We start from the raw sequence: 23,243 nt of genomic DNA on the forward strand, positions 1-23,243 counted from the left end.
CAGTGCCAAACCAAAAGCCTTGCTAGGACCTGAGTCCAACTGACCAACCCATTTCAATTACACAACTCAGTCAGACGCAGACCTGTACCTCTCACAATCTGGTAAGACGTGCTATTTTTCAATAGAAAACTGAAACCAAGATGACATCCGGAGAGAAAACTTTTGCAGTATTTGGGTTCTGTCTAAGTCAATTTCTCAGTCAATAAACTGCCCGTTCAGGCCATCACTCATGTCTCTGAGCAAAGCACAGCCCTGCTGCTGCTGTGCACGATGAGGGAACCAGGCAAGGGGAGAAAAACAACATCTCGCCAAAGGACTGTTAATCTTGAACTATCCTTGGACATGAATGACAAGGTTGCACTGAGTACAACCTCCCTGTGTTAGAGAAACAGGTCATAGTTTTATTTTAAATAACAGTAAGTGTCATATTTATTGTTCTATTTGTTATTTCCAGAAAAAACATGACAGAGAAGACTGAACAAACACTTCAGCATCCCGTGGGTAACTGGTTCTTACTTGGTGCATCCTCTCCTCTGAAGAGATGAATTTCCCTTGATAAACACTGTGCAATCACAGCCTTCACCCCTCGCACCTGGGAAGTCTGAATTACTGCAGCATGGAGCCCATGCAATGCCACACCACTGACAAGGTGTGCTTCCTCAGCTAAAAGAACTCCCCTCCTTTTCTTCAAGCTGGTCTGCTCAAGCTAGTTGGCAGAGTTGCAAGTAACAAACATCTTAACAGAAATATCAAGAATGTTCATGAAGTGCAAAGTGGCTAAATTCACTGGAAAATTTATTCATGGTATATAATTCTGTAATAAAGTGTCTAACAAAATTACACTTGAGCTGCATGGTTAAACAGTACCATTTTGCTGCAATCAACATTTAATTTTTTTGCAGAAAGTCTTGATTTCAAATATCCTGGAAATGTTTAGCAGCTGATATTAATAAGAGTACAGATTTAATATAAGGCTCGTTATTCCACAGACATGATAAGCATCATGACAAGTGGTGTAACTATGGCAACTATTTTTTTTTTTCTTTTTTCCACTGAACAGCAAGAGCAGACATCTCACTAGATGCTGTGCCAGACTCCTCTCTCAGATAAGACCCAGAGCTCTGAGAGGAGTAACTAAGCCAAACATCAGATCCTGGAATCGGAATGCCTTTCCTTCTTATTATGTGTGTCCATTGGGTTTCATGGGCATTTACGTGTATTTAGCCATTAACCTAATTCCCTTCTTTTTTTTTTCCTTTTTCCACTATGGCTAGAAAACAAATAAAACCATGTCTTTGTTTCTTGCTGTCAGGCAGAGTTCAAAACCAACAGTCTCACCCCAAGGTCAAAAGGTCTATTTTCATGAACAAAAGGATGCTCTGCTCTTTAATGTATTGCTACACGTCACTGAAAGATGCCCACCTTTCCTTTCTTGAAGCCAATAAAGAGAAAAAAACAGTCTTTCCAGATGCTGGAAATAGTCTGAAAATGATGCCTATTTGCAGTAAGAGAGAAACACCGGGAAAGACCAATTTCTTATGTGCCGTTTTTTTTATTTGCTGCTGCTTACTGCCCCCCCCAAAAAACAAAGAAACCCTGGCCCCTGCTGAACAAATATATTCTCTGCTTGCTATCTGTGTCAATTTAAATAATATCTATTTCATTTTACAGTATTATTTTATGTCAGTGACAAATGAATGCTCAGCTGTGTCTCATGCTCATTTTACCCACATGCTCCTTCAGTTCATCAGCACTGTCATTTCCGAGTGCTACACTGAAATATTCTATGGGCTTGTTTTCCACAAGGTGACAAAATGTATCAAGGCCTGGGTAAAATCACCAAAGATACACAACGGCACGCAGGAACAGGCTTGTATAACGTTATGACACCCGTGCCTGCGTCCTGCAGACACAGACAGAATACCTGGACCAGAAGCATGACAGCTATCAGGTAAATGTGCCTATAACCAACGGGCAGTTGCTGGGGTATGTCTGATTTTGTGACAGCCATCATTGCTTTTCTGCTCCTGTTGACTGTAGCACACTTCAGAAGGGATTTTCTACCATTGAGGTTTTGTTCTACTCTTAACTATACAACCTTTGAACAGTTTTCTTCATGCTTGTAACCCTGCACACAGAAAACTGCATGGATTCATATCTCTGAGAACGTAATTTACCTGTACTATTGCTTATTTTCAGTTTTCCTGGCCTTTTTACTCCATTATGACTATGATTAGCTTTTAGAACTTGCTTACCAAGTTTTCCATAGGTTTGTGAATACACAGTCTTTCAGCCAACCCACTGCCACCGGTTCTGCCCACGGGTGGAAACACTTTGTACCTGCCTGCCTGTGAGCTGTTCCGCTAAGGACTGGGCTCCAGTGATTTCAAGTACCACAGATCTCAGAAAAACACACAAAGGAAAAAAGAAGAAAAAAAAAAAAAGTCTTTTGTTCTGAGTCAAAACGTGGCAGCAAAGTCAGGAGGTCTAACACAGAACCAAAATCCCAGGAGCCAAATCCAAGAGGAACGGGCTCTGCTTGTTCCCAGTGAGCCACGGACCTTCTTTCTGCAGGGAAAAAGAGAAAGGGAGCGTTCTCCCATCACATCTGCTGGGAGGGTTTTTTTGTTCATTGAGCTTCACTACCACATATGTTCAATCCCGTTACTTCAGTGGCAGCTATGAATAGACCTCCTTTACACCTGAGAAGAAAAAAATTTAAGTCGCTCATTTAATACAGGGTTTGCACCTAACCTTATCATCTATATAGATTTCATCATAAATGTAAGCTGCTCACTTCTAAACCAGATGTTGGATGTCCTTAAAATAATTCATTTTGCTGTCCTTTACTCCCTGCAGTATGTGACAGCTGTTCTGGTGCTAATGGCTGTAAAACCATCGCATGAGAAGTGAAGCAGAGCTTCTTCATAGAGGTTTTAATTCAGCATAGAATTTTTAAAGGTGTTTTTTTGGCTTTTTTTTTTAAATGAAAACCAGGCAAAATTATACCTTGCTTTGATGAACAGGAGAATAAAATGTGGCTCTCATGGCTGCCGCTGGGCAGAGCTGGGCAGGACGATGTGTGTAAGTGAAGAAATCCCTCACTGCTAGCACTGAGCCGAAGGGATCTGGATTACACCAGGGAATGGCTGCTAAGCATCAAATTTAAGCACAACCATTGCACTTCACAGCCCATTAGAAATATTTTCTCTCCCAGAATATTGCATCTCAAGCATGCACTGAAGGCAGAAGACTGTCCTGTCTGCGTACCAAGCTTCGGCAGTTAAGTGCGCTGGGGCTTTTCCGTGGAGGCAGCACCCGGAGATGGGGAGTGCTTGGGCTTACACCTCCTGCACTGCCTCAGAAGCAGATCTGCAGCCGTGGTTGGTGATGGCTGCTTGTCTAACTGTTAATAATATTAATTTAATAAATTAAATTAACTTATCGTAATAACCACAGGCAAACTAAAATGGCTGCAAAACAATTTTCTAGCAGTCAAGAATCACCAGCTGCAAGCACGATCAAGAAAATCTGCAAAGACTTTAAACTGTAAAACCTTAAACCCAGCTTCTATACTGCCTCAGAGGCCAAACACACTACAAAGTTCAGCATAGGATCCCTTCGGTCTTTGACTTAAAGGCCATTAGTTGGTCTCTCCTAAAATCTCTTCTCTAGCTACTCCCAGTCAAACTACCCACGCTTTCATCCTCGGTGGCCAGACCGCACTGTGCATTTCAGCCTGTACGTCCGGGCTGTGAGGATCCCGACGATATTGAGCCAGGTTTTGTGCCTGGTGTTATGGATCACGGCTGCTCTTGGGGACGCTTTTGTTATAATTATAGTAGCAGTAACAATTAAAAGAGTACACACCCCAAAAGCTGCAGGGTGCAGTTGTAATGCTTCTGGTTGCTTGGGGAAGGGAGAAAAGAAACAGGGCTCCAAATGTTGCAGTGTCCTAGCCTGGGGCAATTCCAGTGATTTTAGTGAAATTAAGCTGAGAGTGTCAAGTCTGATTTCACAATCTCGCAACTCTTCATCTGGGTCACCTTACTAACACAGATGAGGGTGTGAGCACACAAGAGACTATGGCAAGCCACCACGTGAGAACAGCATCAAGTGAGTGCTGTCAAGGTGACACTTACCCTGCTCGAGAGACGGGGATTCATTATAAATATATGGAAGACCAAAGAACCAAAGTCTTTGTCTTTTCCCTGGTATTACAATTTATGAATTTGACAAATTCTCCCTGAGAGGATGTAAGGACTGGTAAATTAGTCAAAGGGAGAACTTAGCACTAGTAAGAGTTTATTAGGCAAAAAAGTGAGAAAGGGACTGGTCCATGAAGTATAACAACATATGCTCAGTCTTCCAAATTTCCTAGGGAAAAAGATCTACATAAAAAGGCAAGCGATGGAACAATACTAATACACTCATTAATACTCATTTAATACTACTTTGCGTCTCAAAGACATCTATTTAGCTGCCTAGCCTTTAATATCCAAAATACTTACAGCCACAAATAATGTGTTTTAACTTGCACTGTTCAAACAGCTAACTACAAGGGAATCATTCAAGTGCATAAAGAAATTCAGTTTTTAAAACAGGAAAGGGCCTGACACTTCCCTGCATATTTACAAGTCTTGTAACATGTAAGTCATTAAAAGTGTGATATGGTCTGCAAAATAATTAATGTGGGAGTTAGGAGAGAAGGCTCTGGGCAGACCTTATAGCAGCCTCCCAGTACCCAAAGGGGCTAACAAGAAAGCTGGAGAGGTGCTTTTTACAAGGGCTTGTAGTGACAGGACAAGGGGGGAATGGCTTTAAACTGAAAGAGGGGAGATTTAGAAGGATAAAAGGAAGAAATTCTTCACTGTGAGGGGGGTGAGGCGCTGGTCCCAGGCTGCCCAGAGCAGCTGTGGATGCCCCATCCCTGGCAGGGCTCAAGGCCAGGCTGGACGGGGCTGGGAGCAGCCTGGGCTGGTGGGGGGTGTCCCTGCCCATGGCAGGGGCCTGGAACGAGATGATCTTTCAATCCCTTCCAATCCAAACCATTCTATAATTCTATGATTTTTCCTTTCTTTAAAACAGAAACCTGGAGAAAGCAGCCAGCTGCCAGGGCCCCATGCTGTTAGCTGCAGGGATGGGGTGCTGCTCCACTGCCCTGAGGGACAGCTCCACTCTGCCCCAGAGCTCCTGGCCACGCTGGTGGAAAAAGGGTCTGAGGACACCATGGGAAAGGGAACTCACAAAATCCAGTGGATGTGTCAGTAACATCAAGCAGCACATTTAAGTTTCACTCGTGACCCTTCAGAGTGTATCAAACTATTTTCTTTGCAGCATATTGATCTTAAGGCACTGTAGAAGATCTCAAGTTGGAAGGAACCCATAAGGATCATCAAGTCCAACTCCCTGCTCCTTGCAGGACTGCTTAACGCTAAACCCAACGTCAGCACACTCCCTGCCATCCTCAGTTTCAGGGGTTTTGGGCTACAGATGCCAATTGGTACTGGGACAGGGCCCAGTCCTTCATGTCTTCAACTCTTCAGAGGCGGTATCTGTATAAATATTTTAGTTTAAGAAGTAAATAAGACAATATTAAACCAGTAAAATTGTACCCATGGAAAACAAGCCTCATTATGGATACCCCTCAGTGTGTACAAAATTAAGGGTTGTTCAACTGTTCAACCTCATGAAATGTAGCTGGACTATGGCTTGAAAAATCTGTGCCAATGAACAAGTAATTTTTGGAATAAATACTTACATGCTGGTTTCTGGCTTCAATTTTCAAAAGTACTGGAGAGCAAGGAGCCTAACAGCATGCAGAAGGGACCTGTGTGCATCTCTCAGCCAGTGTGCGTGCATTGGAGACACGGCCCTACCAGGGAGTGACCACTGGGAAAGCAGCTCAGGAGAAAAAGTATGCAGTAAGTACAAGAAGAGGGAGGGGAAAAAAAAAAATCACCTCTGAACAGTAGAAAATGGAAGATAAAAAAAATGCACCTATGGTTCATAGTGTGGCACAACAGCAAATGGTGTTTTATCTGCTTTATCAAACTATGCTATGCAAAGTTACACATAAAAGTAAGTTAATGTTCCTGAGGGGGAGCAATTACAACACAGTCTGTTGCAACCACATTTTTGCTAAAGCTTTAGTAAGTGCTGCCCGCTCGATGCTGAGTGGTGTTTCTGTGAGTCTGCTACCAGGAGCACAGCACATCCTGCCCTGGTCCTGCCCTTAGGCGCAGGGAGAGGGGCTCACAGGCTGCAGCATCTGGGGCTGCACCACGGGCAGGAGACACAGTGTGTGACTCAGGGAAAGGCAGCACCCCGACGCTGCAGCGACCTCACTGCAATAAACCAGATGTTCCCTTGATTTCCCACTTATTCCCTCGGCAGAGAGGGGTTTGGGTGGAAAGGGACATTTTAAAGGTCATTTGGCCAACTGCTGCAGGGCATGGTCCTCCACGCCATGTCCAAAACAGCTATAAAGAGCATATTAAGTATCAGTTGGGAACAGGGAAAATTATTTGGTTCTACAATAAAAGTAGCTGAAAACAAAATGCAAAGTCCGTGCTCTTCAAAAACTGAGGCTTCCAGCAGGAGGCTGAGAGAAAACCAATTTGAACTGAAAAACTTGCTAAAAGGGAAGTGAATTTGTTTGTCCATTTTATCCTTGAGTGCCTCCACTATCACTTGAAATCTGTTCCGCAGATAATGGTTTACAGACCACGGCACAGAGATGCCACTGCAGCTGCCGTGGCTGGCGATGCCATGGTGGGGGCAAATGCCACCGCTCCCACGCTGCCCCCTTTTCAACCCACGGCACCCAGGCGGTGTGGGGGTCACCCTCAGTAAACCTCATCCCATGATCAGTCAAATAAAGTGGAGTCTACCACGTCAATAAAATAATTTACAACTTGGGAAACAGGAAAATATATATCAGGGACTAATAGGGGGTGTTGCACAGGCCTTACCTGGATGTCACTCTGTGCAATACTTTTAAAATTAGATATCACCATTACAAGAAATCCATGATAAATGTTTAGTTTTTCAGCAAGCCATTCTAGAATAAAAACAGATGCAGTGAAGCTTTTTTTGCTTATCAACTTTGACTGCAAATTCTCATTTCTTAGCAGTTTCCACTGAATAGAAAAATCCTTCAAGTGAGGTTAAAAACTGAGCACTTTCTGAGGATGAAACTAGCCAGATTTAAAATGAAAATGATGCTTCACTCCAGAAAATAATTATTCTATACCACATACTCTGAGGTGTGATAAGCTACAGCATATCACACAGTTCAGAGCCAAAACCTTCAAAGAGCTGCCCCCTCCCCAGAGATGCCACAGCTGGATGGTGCAAGTGGCCCCAAGGGTGCAAGAAGGGGACAGGCACGGAAAATCCTTGGCACTAGAGGGTACCTTGAAGTATTTACCTCTTGAAAGGTAACTTTACATCAGTTTGAAACCATGTCATGACTCATACTGCAACAGCTTCATTACAGCATAATCTAAGTAATTGCATATATATTCTAGGAGAGGAGATGACCAAGAAACATCATGACTTCACACAACATGGTGCTGCACATGCCTGGCAAATGATCTTGACGCTTCGCTATCACCATGGAAATTCCTCTGCATACTGATCAAGCAAAAGATGACTTGTAAAGCAACTGAAAACCTTTTGGAAGCAGCCCACTGTGCCCAAGCCCTGGGAGGAGAGCCCCTGCCTCCCTCTGTGGCTGAGCTACCCTCCCTCCTAACACAACTATAATTGTTTAACAGCCTAAGTGGTGTTAATGGCCTGCTCTGTATAGAAGCCAACCTCCCCAGCTCTGCCCTCGCCAAGAGGTACACTGATTGTCATTTTTCAAATTAATTCAGTTAGTGCTGGAGAGCTGCTCATAGCCCAAAGCCGTGTGCAGGACCAGCTTTGGGGAAACCCAACGTGAATTCAAGCGGAATGCAAAGTTCAAGGATCTGCCAGCTGCAGTGCAAAGTTCAGAAAACATTTCTGCTGAGCAGGTAGCTGCTCCTCTTTGTGTCCTTAACCCTGCGCAGCTGAGCACTGCGGCACACAGCTGGGGTGGAAAGGTTAGCTGCTGTTTGGAAATCTGAGGCCAGAGCTTCGGCTAATATCAACTGACATTTCTTCTTCAAAGCAAAGGGACCACTGTGGTTTAGCATGCTCAGCATCTGGCCCAGATCAAGTCAAAGTTCAGCAGAAAAGACAGACAAATGATAAAAGGTTGCTAATGACTTGCAGCGTTTCACCATTATCCCTGCTAAAACAACTTTAAGTGCTGAAGAACCACCGGTACCATCCTGTTGCAAAAAGCAACCAAAATAGCAATGCCCCGTAATGATTACCCAGCCAAAAAAGTAGGGAGACAGTCTCCATTCATCTCTCCTTGACTGCTTTTATAAATGTTATGACAGACTTCGGAGTGCAGCAAGCTCATGGGCATCACTCAGGTCCTTCCTGGAGCAAAAAAAAAGAAACCCATGCCATGATTTTCTTTGTCCTTCTTACAATGAAGCAAATCCCTGTTTAACAGTACATACTGTATACACGACAAAGCGCCCAGTAACTCCAGCGTGCTGAAGGGATACGCCAAAGAAAGCCACAGTCTTTGCACCAGCTTGGAAGAAGTCACTGACCTTGGCACGAAGCGTCATCCTGCCACCCCCATAACATCATGGTCCTTGCTCGCCTAGGCCAGAGGGCAGTGGAAGGGATGAGCTGTCTTCCTGGGATGTACATGATCCCACCTGCAACGCACGAGCATCTCATAGCCATCACCCACGGAAGGCAGCACGAGGGTAGGGCAGCATGGCACTGCTTGCCGGCCTCGAAAGCCCGCGGGATGGATCCAGGCCTTTCAGGTATCACAAGCACTTTCATCACTGGACTGTCTTTTCCTCCTGACCCGTGAGCATATCACTTGGTGATAGATGAGGAGAAAAGTGCTGCAGATATTTCTACAGCACCAAATGTGACTCTGCAGCTCTACAAACAGTATTTGATGTTCCTTCGCCTTGTTCAGGTGATGGACAATTTCTTTTCTTGACCCAGATACCATATAGAGTTTTTTCCAGCCTTGTATTTTCATCAGTCTCAGCAGTAAAGGAATCCTATTTGTCACTCACAGGATACAATTTAACAGCATTACAAATGCATCTCTGTGTGCATCACATAGCAGAATTTGATATAGTCAAGTAATGGCTTAAGCACTGTGTTCATTCCTACATACAAATATGTTACTAGCAAAACAAGTGTCAATTTACAACCAAGTTGATATTTTCCTGATATCACTGCTTTGCTTTTAATACAGTATATTGTTTCTTGCTGGTTTCTGTTTTGTATTCCTGGAAGAACAAATCAAAACACAGCAGCCAGAGCTACAGCAATCAGCCCAGCTGGAACAGAAACACTCAGGGGGGAGAAATGGAAAACAATACCTGATGCAGAAGAGCACTGGTGTGGGCAAGACCATCACAAGCCCACGCCATCCTTGACGGTGGCATTTTTCATAGCATTGTGTGGCCCAATTTTTAAAATCTGCTTAAAGAATCTGAATGGCCAATCGCTTTTTATAGGACTTGGATGACAAAATTATTTGTGTGCCTTTGCAGATGGCAATTCCTTATATTATACAATAATGTTACCTGGAAAAAAAAATAATTTTTAGAAATCTGTGTGAGCTCATAATTCTTTTAATTTTAAATGGTTCTTAAATTTTATTTTTTAAAAACTGATTTTTCCTGAGATTTGGTGCATCTTCTACTTCTCTCCTATTCTTCTCATCTCCTTCCTTTAGCAATTTCATCTTCCCTTAGTTGCCCTTTCCTCTTTCACATTTGATCTGCAATAACGCTTTGAGTGGCCCCTTCTCCTCTGCGACTGCTTTGTTGTATTTCCCTCAACACCAGCCACCATCAACCTTTCTGACTGGGGCTCTCTGGCGAGGCAGGTTGTCCTGATGTTCATAAAGAGCTTCACACCTTAAATAAGGCTTTCTGCCTGAGCTGTGCCAGTTAGAATAATGGGCGTGATTCAAATACAATAAAAAGCAATTTGAACACTTCACAAGAACTTGAGTTGAATTGAAAGTAGAGCTGTGGCACTTTGCACCAGCTAAAGATATTAGTATTTTTTTTCCTGTGACTCAGAGACTCAATTCAAGCAACACCCCTACCTTTGCTGATGTAAGTCCTCACCTATTAGGGACCAGCTAAACATTCTGAAGGTGGTATAGAGCAATTTCTTCTGGCACCAACTGCACAGTACGGCAGTAATGGGCCAGCACCCTTCACACCTGGGCAAAGCCCCAAAGGAGCCTGCAAAGCCACCTGAGTGGGATTGCAGATATGAGAAATACTGATTAATGGTTATTAGTTATTAGTCTCCAATATCAAATGCTTTCTCATTCCTCTAATGTCACTAGCAAAGCAGTAATTCCTGGCTGATCAAGTCACAAATACAAAATCAGCTCACAAGATCACAGCGTAGGCAGTCACAACACTCAGAAAAAGCCAGCCCTCAAAAATTGTTCACTCGTGGCTATACAGGAGCGGTCACTGTGAACACCCATGGTGAAAAAAAATATTTTGCCAACTTTTTTTGAGCCATTTATAATTTTAGAATGAAGAAGATTGCTCACACGTTAGCAAATGTTATTTTTATGCTGCCAGGCAACACTGCTGGTAAAGCTGCTAGAGATGACTCAGAAAACGTTTTGTTAGTGGTTAGATCTGATTGCCATAATTAACTATAGATCTTTTGTTTGTTCCTTTTTTGAATTGTTATCAAATATCTACATCTTCAAAGGCTTTACTGGGATCCACCTCCACTGGTGGGAAGTCGATCACCCGCTTTGTTTGGCTGGGGCACAGCACAGGGATGAGGATCACCCAAGTCCCAGGTCCCCCCTTTTCAAAGCAAGTCCTCCACGTGGGAGCTGTCGGTAATGGATCTGTGAACAATTTTTAAGTTAGATACTGGTTTTAACATAACTGCACTAATGCACATTGTTCATTTATTCACGTATATAATCATCATCATCATTTGAGAATAAAGTAATAAGAAGCTAGATGTTTCCTTACCTTTTTGGAAAGCAGGCAAAAGCTATACAGTAGGTGGAAGAGTGTACCAAGTAACAGATTTTTGAACACTCTTTCTTACAGGTGGTATGCAGTCTACAGGAAAAGTAAATACAATACGTCTGTTCACAATAAACTCTTCAACTTTTGCCCTGTCACGGAGGCCATGACATTAATCCAACTGAAGAGCTCAGATTAGAGCAGCAATAGTGGAAGGCTGAGAGGCGCCACTGTATGCAATTAACTCCGGGTTAGAAATAAATTAACCAGTTCACAGAAGTTCAGGTACCTCTGAACATGGGAGCAGCTGCTCAGAAAACAGCCGGTCAGGTTGATTTTGTTTTCTTTTTTCTTTTTCACCTCTCCTCTGAACAAACCCTAGAACATTTTGGCTTTAGTGTAAGACTTCCCTAGTCCTTGCCCACCCATGCCGTCACCCTCAGGTTCCTGGGCATCATTGACATCCATTTCAGTTTTTCCCTCAGAAAGATGGGAGTAGGCAATGTCATGCCAGTGATGTTAAGGACAAGCAGGTGTGAATACACAAACACACCAGGACACAGCATGGGCACGTTTGCACAGTGCATCTGCACGTCTGTCTGAGATGGGAGATGCTTGTGCTCCACACACTCTCCAGCTGGGAACCCACAAAGCCAGTGTCCATTCTCACGGCAGGGAACAAAGCGAGGATGGACACACACTGCTCTCGCTGCCGCTGCGGCAGAGGACCTGAGAGCACACAGGGAGGTGCAGTTTTAAAATGGAAACATGCAAATGGTGCCTGGTCTGTTAGGGGACAAAGGGCAGCGACTGCACTTCACTACTGAAAACTGAATCCACTGCCATGTAAAGTTGTTTTAGTGCTAAATAAAGGAGAAAGTGAAAAAGTCATCCTGAATATGTCTGTACAGGTACTGAGCCCTCAAAGCACCTGATAATTTAAAAGTCCAACAAACATAAAACAGCTAAAAAATTATACCAAAAATTCTAAGGTGACACCTTTCCTTTGCCACATGTCAACAATTCTCAGATGAACTCCTCAGGGAAAGTGGACCTCCTCCCATGAACTGCTCCACCTTTCCAACCCTTGCTGGTCACTTTGATGCACTTCGTGTCTTTGCCACGGGGATGCTGCACGCCTCCTGCCCACAACCACCTACTACTGGGCTACTCTGCACTACTCATCTTGGTCTCAGAGCCATTTTCATAGATGGTGAGATCTTTCCCATGAGATTGAAAACGGGAACACTGGAAGATCAACACTCCCTGTGCTGCCAAGTCCTGAAAGACCCTGACCCTACTCCTGCAAGAAATCATCTGCCCAGAAGAGTCACTGGCAGGAAGCACTAGGCAGCTCAGCATCCTTCTCACGGCTGCTTCTAGGGGGAAATGCATGAAAGCAAATGCCCTTCCAGTAAGGTCCGCCCATCCAACATGTGGGAAGCATAACCTCCATAACCTCCTCACTACCAAACAACCAGGATGTCTATTTCCCCGTTGCTTTGTTCAGTAAAGCCATGATTTACAACAAGTTGCTAGGGAAAAGGAGTAATTACGTGTAAATCTCAATATAAGTTAAGGGTTGGAGGTTCAAATGTTTTTCCCATAGTTTGACACTACTCTTGCAGCAGAAACACAAGCAGCCAACCAAGAAGCAGCACTCACTACCTGTTCAACTTCAGACTCAATGAGAAGCAACTTCTCAAGTAGTTTGAAATTCAGCCAAGAACACATGAGAGCAGAATGAACTCGCAACACGGATGGAAGCTGCTGTGCACCCATGTCTGCTCACCTGAATCTGCCGCAAACACGTATTAGCAGGAAAACGCTGTTGAACGAGTCAAAGCATGCACGTGACAGACAGCAAATTGGAATGATTAAGAGAGATTTCATGAGCAATGCACTTTTACATAAAAAAGCTTGGCCTTAATATATCCCACTTGGTATGAAAGTTCTCCCAGGTCATGGCTGGGGAGCTCAGCCTGTGAAATTTCTTGCTTCCCTTATAACCTAACATAAAGCTGCAACAGTGAGTCCCTATTCCTCCTGATGGGTGGGATACAAGGCCACTGCATTTCCAGTGATTTTCCTCCCATGTTAATGTCATTTCTTCTTTTACACTTACACTAAACCCCAGTGCTTGAGCCCAGCTCTCCCTAGTGCTTAGCACATTTTTTCCAAGCTCAGTTTCCTGCAGATCACCGGAGAGCTGTGTGCAGCATTTCCACACAATGCTCAGCACCGTGCTGACGACCACCTGCTCTTGGAAAGCCGCTCAGGTAATTTATAGGCATTCCAGTTCCACATGTGCATCTTCAGTTCATTAGGCATTCTTTTAAAGGCCTACTAAATCACGGAGATTTTTTTCAAGGCTGTTTTTCTGCAAAACCATCCACCTTGTGCTTTTGGTTCTGGCTTTGGTATATAAGTAGGCCAGGCCATAAACTTGGGCTTAGTCACTGAATTCCCCAATGTTTGGAGGTACATGAATCCTGTGCTGGTGGCTCAGTTTTAATTGGTTCTTAGGTGATATGAAATATTTGTTTGTTTTCAATAGAAATGGCAACTCCAGTCTCCAGTACCTGAGCAAGCCATGAACAGCAGCATCACCAGGAAATATAATAGAAAATCAAACTGGAAAACCCAACTGTACTTTTCCACTTAGGAGAAAACACTTGGTAGCTAAGCCAGATCAGCATCTAAGTTAGCTTTGCACTGTGCTGATGAGTCTCCGACTCATCCTTAAATCCCTTCAACTACTTTGCTTGCAGCCTGACCCAGCGGGTGCCGGCGGAGCCCAGGACAGAGCCAACAGCCAGAACGTCCCATCCCGGTTCGTCCCACAGCAGCCGTCACAACCAGGGAGGTGCCTGCCGCAGCCCACCAGCTGCCCTCCACAGCTGCAGGGAGATGTTAGCTAGCCTTAGTGGATCAAATCCAATTGTAAAGAGACAGATACTGAAAACATATTATTTTTGTTTTCTTTTGAAAGACAGTATTAGAGTTTTTTGGGGTTTTTTGTTTGTTTGTTTTAATGCTCCTAGCGCTGATGCAAGCATTTGGGACAAATTTTTATTCACATTTCCTATTTTCCAATTGGTAAAATTCCAAAAATTTCCCCACCTACTGTATAAAGGTGAGGTTTTTAAAAGTTAAATTGCTATGAAAACATCAAAACCTTATTTATTTATGGATATCATATGCAAAATTTCACTGAAAATGAAGTTTGGGGAGTTTTGCTTGGATGACATTGCTTTTTTCGAGCTTATTAACATAGTTTTTCTTTTTTCCAACTAAAAATGGAACTGTAAACAGATTTTTTTCAACAAAATACTCAAATTAAAAAACCCAAACTCCTCAACTCAGGTATTCCATGAATCACTTGCACAGACACATGCTAAATGTTCCCCAATTAGGGGGTTGACTGACAACCTGTTGAATGCTATAGGAAAGCTCCCATTAACTGCAGCAGTAGCCTATGCTGGCACTAAATGTACCCAAATACTTGAAGTACAGCAGTAGTTTCTTTCATTTGATTTTCTAATGATTTTTATTAATACACATATCCAGGGAATGAAATAGTAGCAGTAGGTGCAGCTGATGATATGAACAGATGGTACCATATATATAAATAATCAAAAGATTTAAGAGAAAATTTATTTTCTGAACCATAAAAATTTTAAAAGCCCAGTACTTGGGAGAAAGACATATAAATTAATACTATTGCACATTTCCTGACTGGCTAGGTTGAATAAACAAATTTATATGCTTTGGAATCCTACAGGTAAGCAAACAAGTTCACAGAAAGCAGCTTCCCTTCACACACACCAATTTCGAAGTTATGAGGGCTTCACTCCCAGTTTACCCAGTTTTGCTCCTGACTTTACCCCAGCTTTAAATCAGTGTTAAGGAAACCAGGCTGAAGACTGGATGCTTAGGGCAGAAAGTGGTACGTCTTGACAAGCAAGGGTTCTGTTCCTTACTGCTGCTCCTGCCTCTTAAAAACATCTTCTAGTCTGTAGTCTTGGATGAAAAAATGTTGGATTTTACCAGAAGCTTGGGGGTTTAAGACAGCAATATTTCTTTTTAATAAACATATCCTAGGGGAAAATTTTACTGTTCTTTGAGGGGGAAATATTCTCAGAAGTCTGAAAACAGCGACAAGATGCAGCACAGGAGAATGAGACCAGCAGGGGAAACCCAGCGCAGGCAACCCCCCAGCTGCAGTTCCCACCGGGCTCTACCGCTGCTTCTGCGCTGAACATTTCATCATCAGAACTTCTCTGTTTTCTTGTTGTTCAGGTCTTTGAGTGGGAATTTGTGTATTATGATTTTTCTGGAGGAGAAACTAATTCCAACTCATTAGACCAGAACAGCAATTAGCAACACACACTCACCCGCCCTTTCCCAGCTGCCTTTCAAAATCCCCCTCCCTCCTCCTCCTCCTTCCTCTCCCTCCATCCTCAAAGGTCTTTTCCAAGCTGGCCATGGCAGCAGCCCTCCCCAAACACCTGGGGAGCAGTGGGAGCCGCGCGCTGGAGGCTCAGACCTCAGCAGCCACCTTGCGGGGCAGGCGTAGAGCCCCGAGCCCGTGGGAGGGCTCCCCTCGCCCTGCGCTGTGTCCCCCAGCAGAGATGTGACTGGGCAGAGGGCTCTCTGCCCCCGCTCCTGCTGGGCAATACCCCAGCGCAGGGAACGCGTTTCTTCTCTCTCGCAGTGAGGGCTCTGTTCAGTGTGACTGGAGGAGGCATGATGTGGTCCTTACTTGATGAGAAGCATTTCCTTCCTACCTCACGTCTGAATCAGAGTTCAGATGGTTCAGCTTCCAAAAACAAATTTTGCTTTTCCAGTTAGAATATATTTTGTATACCTGCACGATAAGGCAACGGGGAAAAATACTCAAGGGATGAATAAAGGGAGGAAAAGTGCTGTGTCAATAATTTGCTGGCTGTTTCCACTTCACTTTGACAGCAGAGTTTCTGCTTTGAGGCAGATATTCAGATGGCAGTTAATAGACAAGAAGTGGCAGGGATTTCAGCAGCAAATGGATGAACAGATCACGGGCAAGGAAAGGGCATTTCTCCACATTCAGATCTGTTTTTCATAAAAACTGCAGACATGTCTAAACCTTTCCAATATGCTACAAAGTTGTGCAGCTGTCTCCTTCCTCAACTCCTTCCAGATTCAAATGCAAATCAAATTTGATGGCCTCAGTATGTAATTTTGTGCTACAATATACCATGTGATATGCATTAAGGAAACTGGAAGCATCTTTTCGATCTATCTTCCTTTTAAATCAGTGGCAAGATTTGCATTCGGACTGGATAAAATCCTTAAATGGGAACTTCAAAGATTGTGAGATTTTTGCAAAGAAACTTCGCAAGACATGGAATTATAACTGAGGTGAGCAGAGTTATCAGTGAGCTTGGTACTCATCCCTCCCTCCACCCTGGAAACTGCAGCCTGCCAGGGTTGGGCAGGTTTGAGATGACGCAGGCTGAACGGTCTGGTACTCAGGGATTCTGCTGATCTCTTACTCACAGAGGAGGGAAAGGAGGAGTTACTCACAGCTACCAAGTATTTTGCTAGGAGTTGCTTCCAACCAGCGCAACTCAAAAAAGGGAGGAGGAGATAGAGAATTAAAAAAATAATACGCATATATATATGTCTTACACACAGATACATATATGTGTGTGAGACATCAAAAATCTTTAACTGAGAAGGCCAAATAATATGAAGACCCTCAACCTCAGATATTGGTCCGTGCCTCCAAACGCGCAGCAGGCAGCGAGCAGAGCGGCGGTACTTACTGTTGGGGTCTACGTTCTCACACAGCTCCGTCTTGGCTTCACCGTTGGGCCTGTCACTGGGTTTGTGTGAGAGCCGTGATGACATGGTCGCCGCTGTGACCACAGCCTTGAAGCTGCGTTTCCGCTTCTGGACGTTTAGCTCAGGGTGGAAGATGATGATGTACACCTTCGGCATGTAAAGCATCCCCAGGGCCACTGAAGCACTTAAGTTCATGGATATTGTAAGTGTGGTAGTTTGTATGTAGAGCTAGGAGACACAACACATGAGACACTATTACAAATAAGATGACTGGGAAGAAGGCTGTAGTACTTCAAACATTAACTAATGGTTTAGAAGTAATTTTTAATGAGTTTGCAACCAAAGACGCATGAGCTGAGACCTTTGCACTGCAAGCCACCGAGAGGTCCGTCACACATCGCCTTCCTGATATATCAACAGCCTCTTTGGAGGCTCAACGCCTGAAACATTCAGCATCCTTAACAATACAGTTTCTACTGTATGCTTAGGGTATAGCTTCTGTTTGTTTATTTAAAGAGTGAAGATCAGGTTTGGATTGAAATAACGCTGATATAAATTTAGATTTAGGTCTACTGTAAGTTAAAGAAGAGGAACTATAATAGTACAGGTTAGTAAAAAAATCTGACTTTTTAAAAATAATTGAGAAAGATTGTTTTTTTTTTTTACTAAACTTTAATTCTCTACAATTCATTGGAAGACCTTTGAGAGATATACAATGATCTATGTGGTCATGTCATTCAGCTATGCTTATTGTGAAAAAATGGTATATATGCAAGTCAGAGAACAGGTACTGCCATAAGATGAGTATTCAAGACACCACAAGGATTCAAAAATGTATTCTGCAAATACACAGAGGTAGAAAAAACTTTTTTTTTTAAAAAAAAATCTTTTCAGAGAACACAATAGACAAACTAGAACAATTCTATTTAGCACAGCTAAAAGGCAGAGAGATGGCACAGAACAGGTGTGAGGGAGCTGGAGAGGGAGCAAAGTCTCTGCAGGGCCTCTTCAAAAACAAATATACAGTAAATCTATATAGATGGGAAAATCATTACACATTGAGGGTGATTTCTTCAGAACACTGCTTCCTCTCTCCTCCTATCCAGTGCTAATCAGTCTGAATTTCTAATGGAAAAACTCCATGAACAAATATAATGGCAGAGTAAAATGCTGACTCTGCCCAGGTATTTCCCAATTCCCGTATTTAGAAAAATATGAATGTCTCCAGACTCGTGAGTTATATCTACAGAGCAGTTGCTATTACAGTGATTAAGACCACCACTGGAAGCAATAAAATGCCTTATAGAAAACATAAAAAATGTGCTGTGGGCAGATGTGTCTCCATACAAATGCAGACAAGCAAAAACCCATGTGCTGTCTGTTTCTATTTACTCATTATCCGAAGGAAATGACACCGCTGTTGTCACAAATTCTGCCGAAGTCAGGACACTGGGACACAGCCCAATTCATCCAGCGAAAGGCCAAGGTATAACCATTTGAGGCTGGGAGGGAGCCCAAGGGGTCACCTCATCTAAACCGCTGCCCAAGCAGCAGCCATTCCCACCAGAACCACCTCTGACAGGTCACCCTGCCTGCCCGTGTCCTAACCCCCCTCCGATGGGGTGTCACAGCCTCCTAATCCACCTGCAGAGCACTCAGGGCTCCAAAACTTCTGGTCTGTGCCTGAACGAAGCTGCTAACTGTCCTCTCCGGGTGGCACGGTGAGCAGGTGGCCACCACCTCCTCTGGCACCTTCTTTTATATATTTAAGTATCTACTGTCTTTCGGAGAACTTTTAAAGACCAGCACGGTGCCATGCAGCCCCTTGGTCTCTGGCAGGTGATGGGGTAATTCCTCCCAGCTGGAGCCACGGGGAAGACCCCAGGCCCTTCTGCCTGCCCCCACCCGGACTCTGCTGTTGACCCGCTGCCTCCCAGAGATGCCCAGAGTGAGCCGGGGCTCTGCTGAAGGCCTCCTCGCCCAGCGAGTATTTTCTGAGTTTGTCTGACACCACTGCTGTGACACACGGTGTTTATTTCTCACAGTCAGGTAGCGTCATTGCTTGCTGGTCTTCGCTCCAGAGTCACTACCTGGCTGGTTATTCCTCACCTTATACCTGACAGTTGAACGTTGTTAATGCTACAGATATATACTCTATACCTGTATATCTATGTATATAAGCACTATGTCTATTTGTCCCGTAAGAACATTTAAAAAAGAAGACAGTTCTCAATGCATTTGCTTCCCTGGAGCTGATCCTCCTTTCAGTTATGTTCACATAAATCAGCTGTAACGCAATTGGGGTCAAGTGCGTTGCATTGATATAAATAACATGGACCTAAATATTTATTAACTAAATGTAATAGCTAGAAGTGTAATACACAAAACATAACATTTAAGGGCTGAAGGATAAACAGGAAGATACCCTCCTTATTTTAGTAAGCTTTGCAACTTACTACCAGCTTTTATCCTCGCAAAGTTAGGTAATTATAATTTCTGTTTTATGAAAAGCTCCTGCAATTGTTCCAGGAGCTGTAGGTATCTCTGAAGGCCAGGGAGGCGCCACGGACTGCATACCTGACAAATTACATTACACCAAGGGACCGCCTGCTTCCCAGCTCGGTATTCAGAGCACACAACTCTCTGCTAATACTGGGGAAGAAAGCTCGCCTAAATAATGTCTGCAGTCCTTCTGGTTCAGTCTGAAAAGGATGCGGCTCTGCAACACGCATTTAATAAGAATTAATTCTGTTTCTATATACAAGATATGTAACTAAACCTGGCAGGCACTGAATACCTACTGAGCAGTGTTACTGAACACGATCTCCATTTCTACAAGGTTAGAAGAGATCTATGTCAGTGAAGAGCTCTGTCAGACACACAGAAGATGCATGGATACTTCAAAGTGGTGTTTTGTTCCGCAGTTATCTCAAATGACTTGAACTCACAGAAAGTCTGTTCAAGTAGCCGTATGGTGAAAAATGCACGGTAACGTTTTGCAGCTAACTCTTGATTCACTTTCCTAGAGCACATAAAAACCTTTATGCAGAAAGCAGAAATTTGAACCACAGGTAAAAATAAAAATTTAAAAAAAAGAAAAGAAAAAAAATGTGGATGGCACAGCACTGCCAGTATGACACACGTAATTAGTTGTTTATGTTCCACAGACAGAATTAGCATATTTATGTTTGATTACAAATTTTCTCTGCCCAAATCCCCCTTCTCCTTCAGCATGGAAAACAACCACTCCCCATAGGGATTTTGATGAACTGGTCAGTTAAGCAAAAGAACTGTATATAGCCACACTCATAGACACGTACCTCTTAGACACACTGTGTGTGACAGCAACTAAAAACCCTAGTGAGGCAGGAGACGCCCTGTGCGTAAGAGCTACTTTTACAAGCCCCAGCCAGCCAGGAGCTCTCAAATGGCTCCTCAGCAGCAGCATCTGGTACCTGCATGTGGCGTTTCTGAACTTCAGAACAGCTGGCGGGTTTGTGTGGGGATGTGCAGTACTAACAGTTTGCTCAGAAAGGAAAGGTAAGAGCAAGCGCAGTTCGCACACAGCAAGGGACGGCGGGGACCCCGCTTGCACAGCTCCTGTGGAACAGGACACAGCCCGCTCCGAGGCCACCTCCCCACGCGTGGCAGCCAGCTCCCGCGTCGGACGAGCCTGTACTCTGAGGTATGATCAGCCACCGGCACAAACCTGTCACGGGCGGCAGCGCTGTCCTGACGTGGGTCTTTTGGGTGGGTGAGCAGAGTTTTCCGGAGACGTCACAGGATACTGGGCTGCTGCGATTGCAAAAGCTGCAACCAGCTGAGTGCCAGTAATATTTTGGTATTGATTTTTATGTCCTTCTGCTGTTAAGGGGTTGAAGGTTAAATGATTATTTAGTCAACAGGGTCTTTTCAGTGTCATGCCAGCGAGGTTTCCTACCTTGCCTATGCCGATAGGAGATAAAAGGAAAAGGAGAAAAGAGCTTTTGTAGAACAAGGCAAAATGAGTGACACACAATGCTTCTCATGACAAATGGGAGCTTTATAAAGATAAGGGAAACTGATAGATATGCTTATTATGCAGAGCCTTAGTTTTATGTATTTTATCTCTGCTTTGTGGTTTTACCAGTCAAACATAAAAATGCAGTTTACATGAAACTATTTCATTTCTTATTCCACTTCTTCTGATAAACTCTCTGAAAGTATTTTAGATGAATGCAAATGGATGACTTAAAATACAAAGGATGAAGTTTAACCGACAATGTGAGTCTAGTAATTCATGCATGCCTTTTACAGCTGGCTGATGAACCTGGTAGTTTCCAAACCTGAGATCAACTGAAGAAATTAAGATGCAGGTTTAGTGAGAGATGCTCAAACTTGACATGAATGAGAACTGGGATTGAGCTAAGCATTGCCAGTGGAAATCAAAGCTTTCTAAAAACAATTTACTTCAGTCTCTGTGAGCCCCCTCCCGTGGAGGGTGTGAAGCCACATTTGCCACGGCATAAGGACACAGCAATTCTGGAGGGTCACCCTCCCTCACATCTCTCACCTTCTCTCTCTCAAGCAGCTTCTGAATTTTGACAAATTTTAACTTAAACTGAACACACTGCCGTTACAAATGCATCAGACTTTGAAGCAGTGCTTTGGAGAAAACTCAACCCCAAGGATATCATTCACATGCAAAGGCACCTAGATTTTATCATTTATTTTACATAAATGATTTCCATTTGAATTTTAGATTTCTACATTTTCCAGATTCTTGCTTTATTCATGCAAATGGTGAAAATTACCTTCACAACCTTGAGAGAAAATTAGACTGGTCTTGAATACACACGTCTAATAAGCAGCAATTTTTATAGAACAAATCATATCAATGGACCATTTTGCATGAGCTAGGCTTACTCCCAGGCGTAAAGCACTGCAGGATCAGGCCGTTCAGTCTTTGCTAACCCAGTGGAGAGATTTCCAACTGCTGAGCCATAATAACTGAACTTAGAGCTGCAAATCTTAAAAAGTCTCTTTAGGAGTCAGAAATACTTTTTTGTAGGCTAATGTTTTGTATTCACAGTCTAATCAGGAGCAACTGCTCCTTTTATCTAATTCAGCTTTCTAATTATGCAGAGAATTGTGTTATTTTGTAATGTGGAAATAAAGTGGTAATGAGATATTTTTGGACTTGTGTTATTACAAACCAATTTATCTCACTTTTATATGGGAATTAAAACAAATGTTCTTACATATGAAGTAGACAGTTTATAAATCTCCCAGAAGGCTCTTCCAGGTCATCTGAAGATTTCATTCTCTACAGTATGTTGTGCAAATGTAAGAATGAGAAACATTTTTTAATAAAAATTAAAATTAGCTTCCACTGCATTATACGTTTGAAAAAATATGGAAAGCAGAAAGACTTGAATGCAAATGCGCTCTCAGATATTTCTAGTGTCTAATGCCCCTGCCCACCCAAGCTACATCATTTTAAAGGCAAACAAAACACCAGAAAATATCTATTTTCCCGTGAAAGCTGTGCTGCTTGATGTTACAACGGCTTTGCTTAGGGAGGCCCACGGCCCTTGCACCTCCAGCAAAGGCGCTGGCCCCTTGGTACCCGCGCTGCTGCAAGGGGCTACAGCACATTTCTCGTGGAGCTGTTATCATGGTGGCCCACGGCCACGACCCGGGGCTGATGTCCCTGTATGAAAATCTCCAGTCACAAAGCACCCCTAAACCTGCAGTAATTTGAGAGCGCCCCGGGAGCCAGCTGCTGCTGGCCGCCTTTTGGGACCCTCCCTGCCCCACCAGCTCAGGCTCTGCGTGGCAGGGAGGACAGGCTGCGGCCGCAGCTCTGCACGGGCTGCCCGGGGGTGAAGGTCCTCCGGTGTGACCCCTCCTTTGGCAGCACCGTACCCTCAACTGGAAAACACCCAACCCAGCTGTAAAAGCAAACGCCATTCTCATTTCCTTAGACAGCTTGATTTATGTAAGTTTCAGGCAACAGCAACTTTACCCAGGCAACCATGTCTTTCCACAAGGATTGTACACTTGTGTTGTCTGAGAAATATAAAATATTATGTGTGAAGCAGTCCTGTCAGCTCTCTTTACCGACCTGGCTCAGTAATCCTCTTTTCATGCCCCACTGAGGCTTTCCAGCAACCCATGCACATCCCAGGTTCCTGTGGATACAGACATACACTCGCTTTCTTCACTTGGATGGTACCAGTTCAGCTGCAGATAATACCACGCCGCCCTGAAGCTTATCTACTGACGACTTCCAGGACCCCTGCCTCCATCCCCATCCTTTTAAGCATCATAATC

At 43.7% G+C, this 23,243-nt stretch overlaps 1 protein-coding gene across 3 annotated transcripts in view; it reads right to left on the bottom strand.

The window, feature by feature from the left end:
* Nucleotides 1-23,243, bottom strand: part of GRM7 (glutamate metabotropic receptor 7) — a 303,828-nt gene that overhangs the window by 15,203 nt on the left and 265,382 nt on the right. The window contains exons 9-10 of one of the 3 annotated variants that reach the window (XM_056335568.1): nt 16,910-17,156; nt 11,103-11,195 (exon numbers count right to left, since the gene is read on the bottom strand). In XM_056335568.1, coding sequence (XP_056191543.1) covers nt 11,125-11,195; nt 16,910-17,156 — 318 coding nt within the window. In that variant the 3' untranslated portion in view covers nt 11,103-11,124. Of the gene's footprint in view, nt 1-11,102; nt 11,196-16,909; nt 17,181-23,243 lie in introns of those variants that run through there. The other 2 variants (XM_056335569.1, XM_056335570.1) reach the window with 2 other exon arrangements.

The sequence above is a fragment of the Falco biarmicus genome, chromosome 4, assembly GCF_023638135.1.
Source record: "Falco biarmicus isolate bFalBia1 chromosome 4, bFalBia1.pri, whole genome shotgun sequence".
Classification (NCBI taxonomy): Eukaryota; Metazoa; Chordata; class Aves; order Falconiformes; family Falconidae; genus Falco; species Falco biarmicus.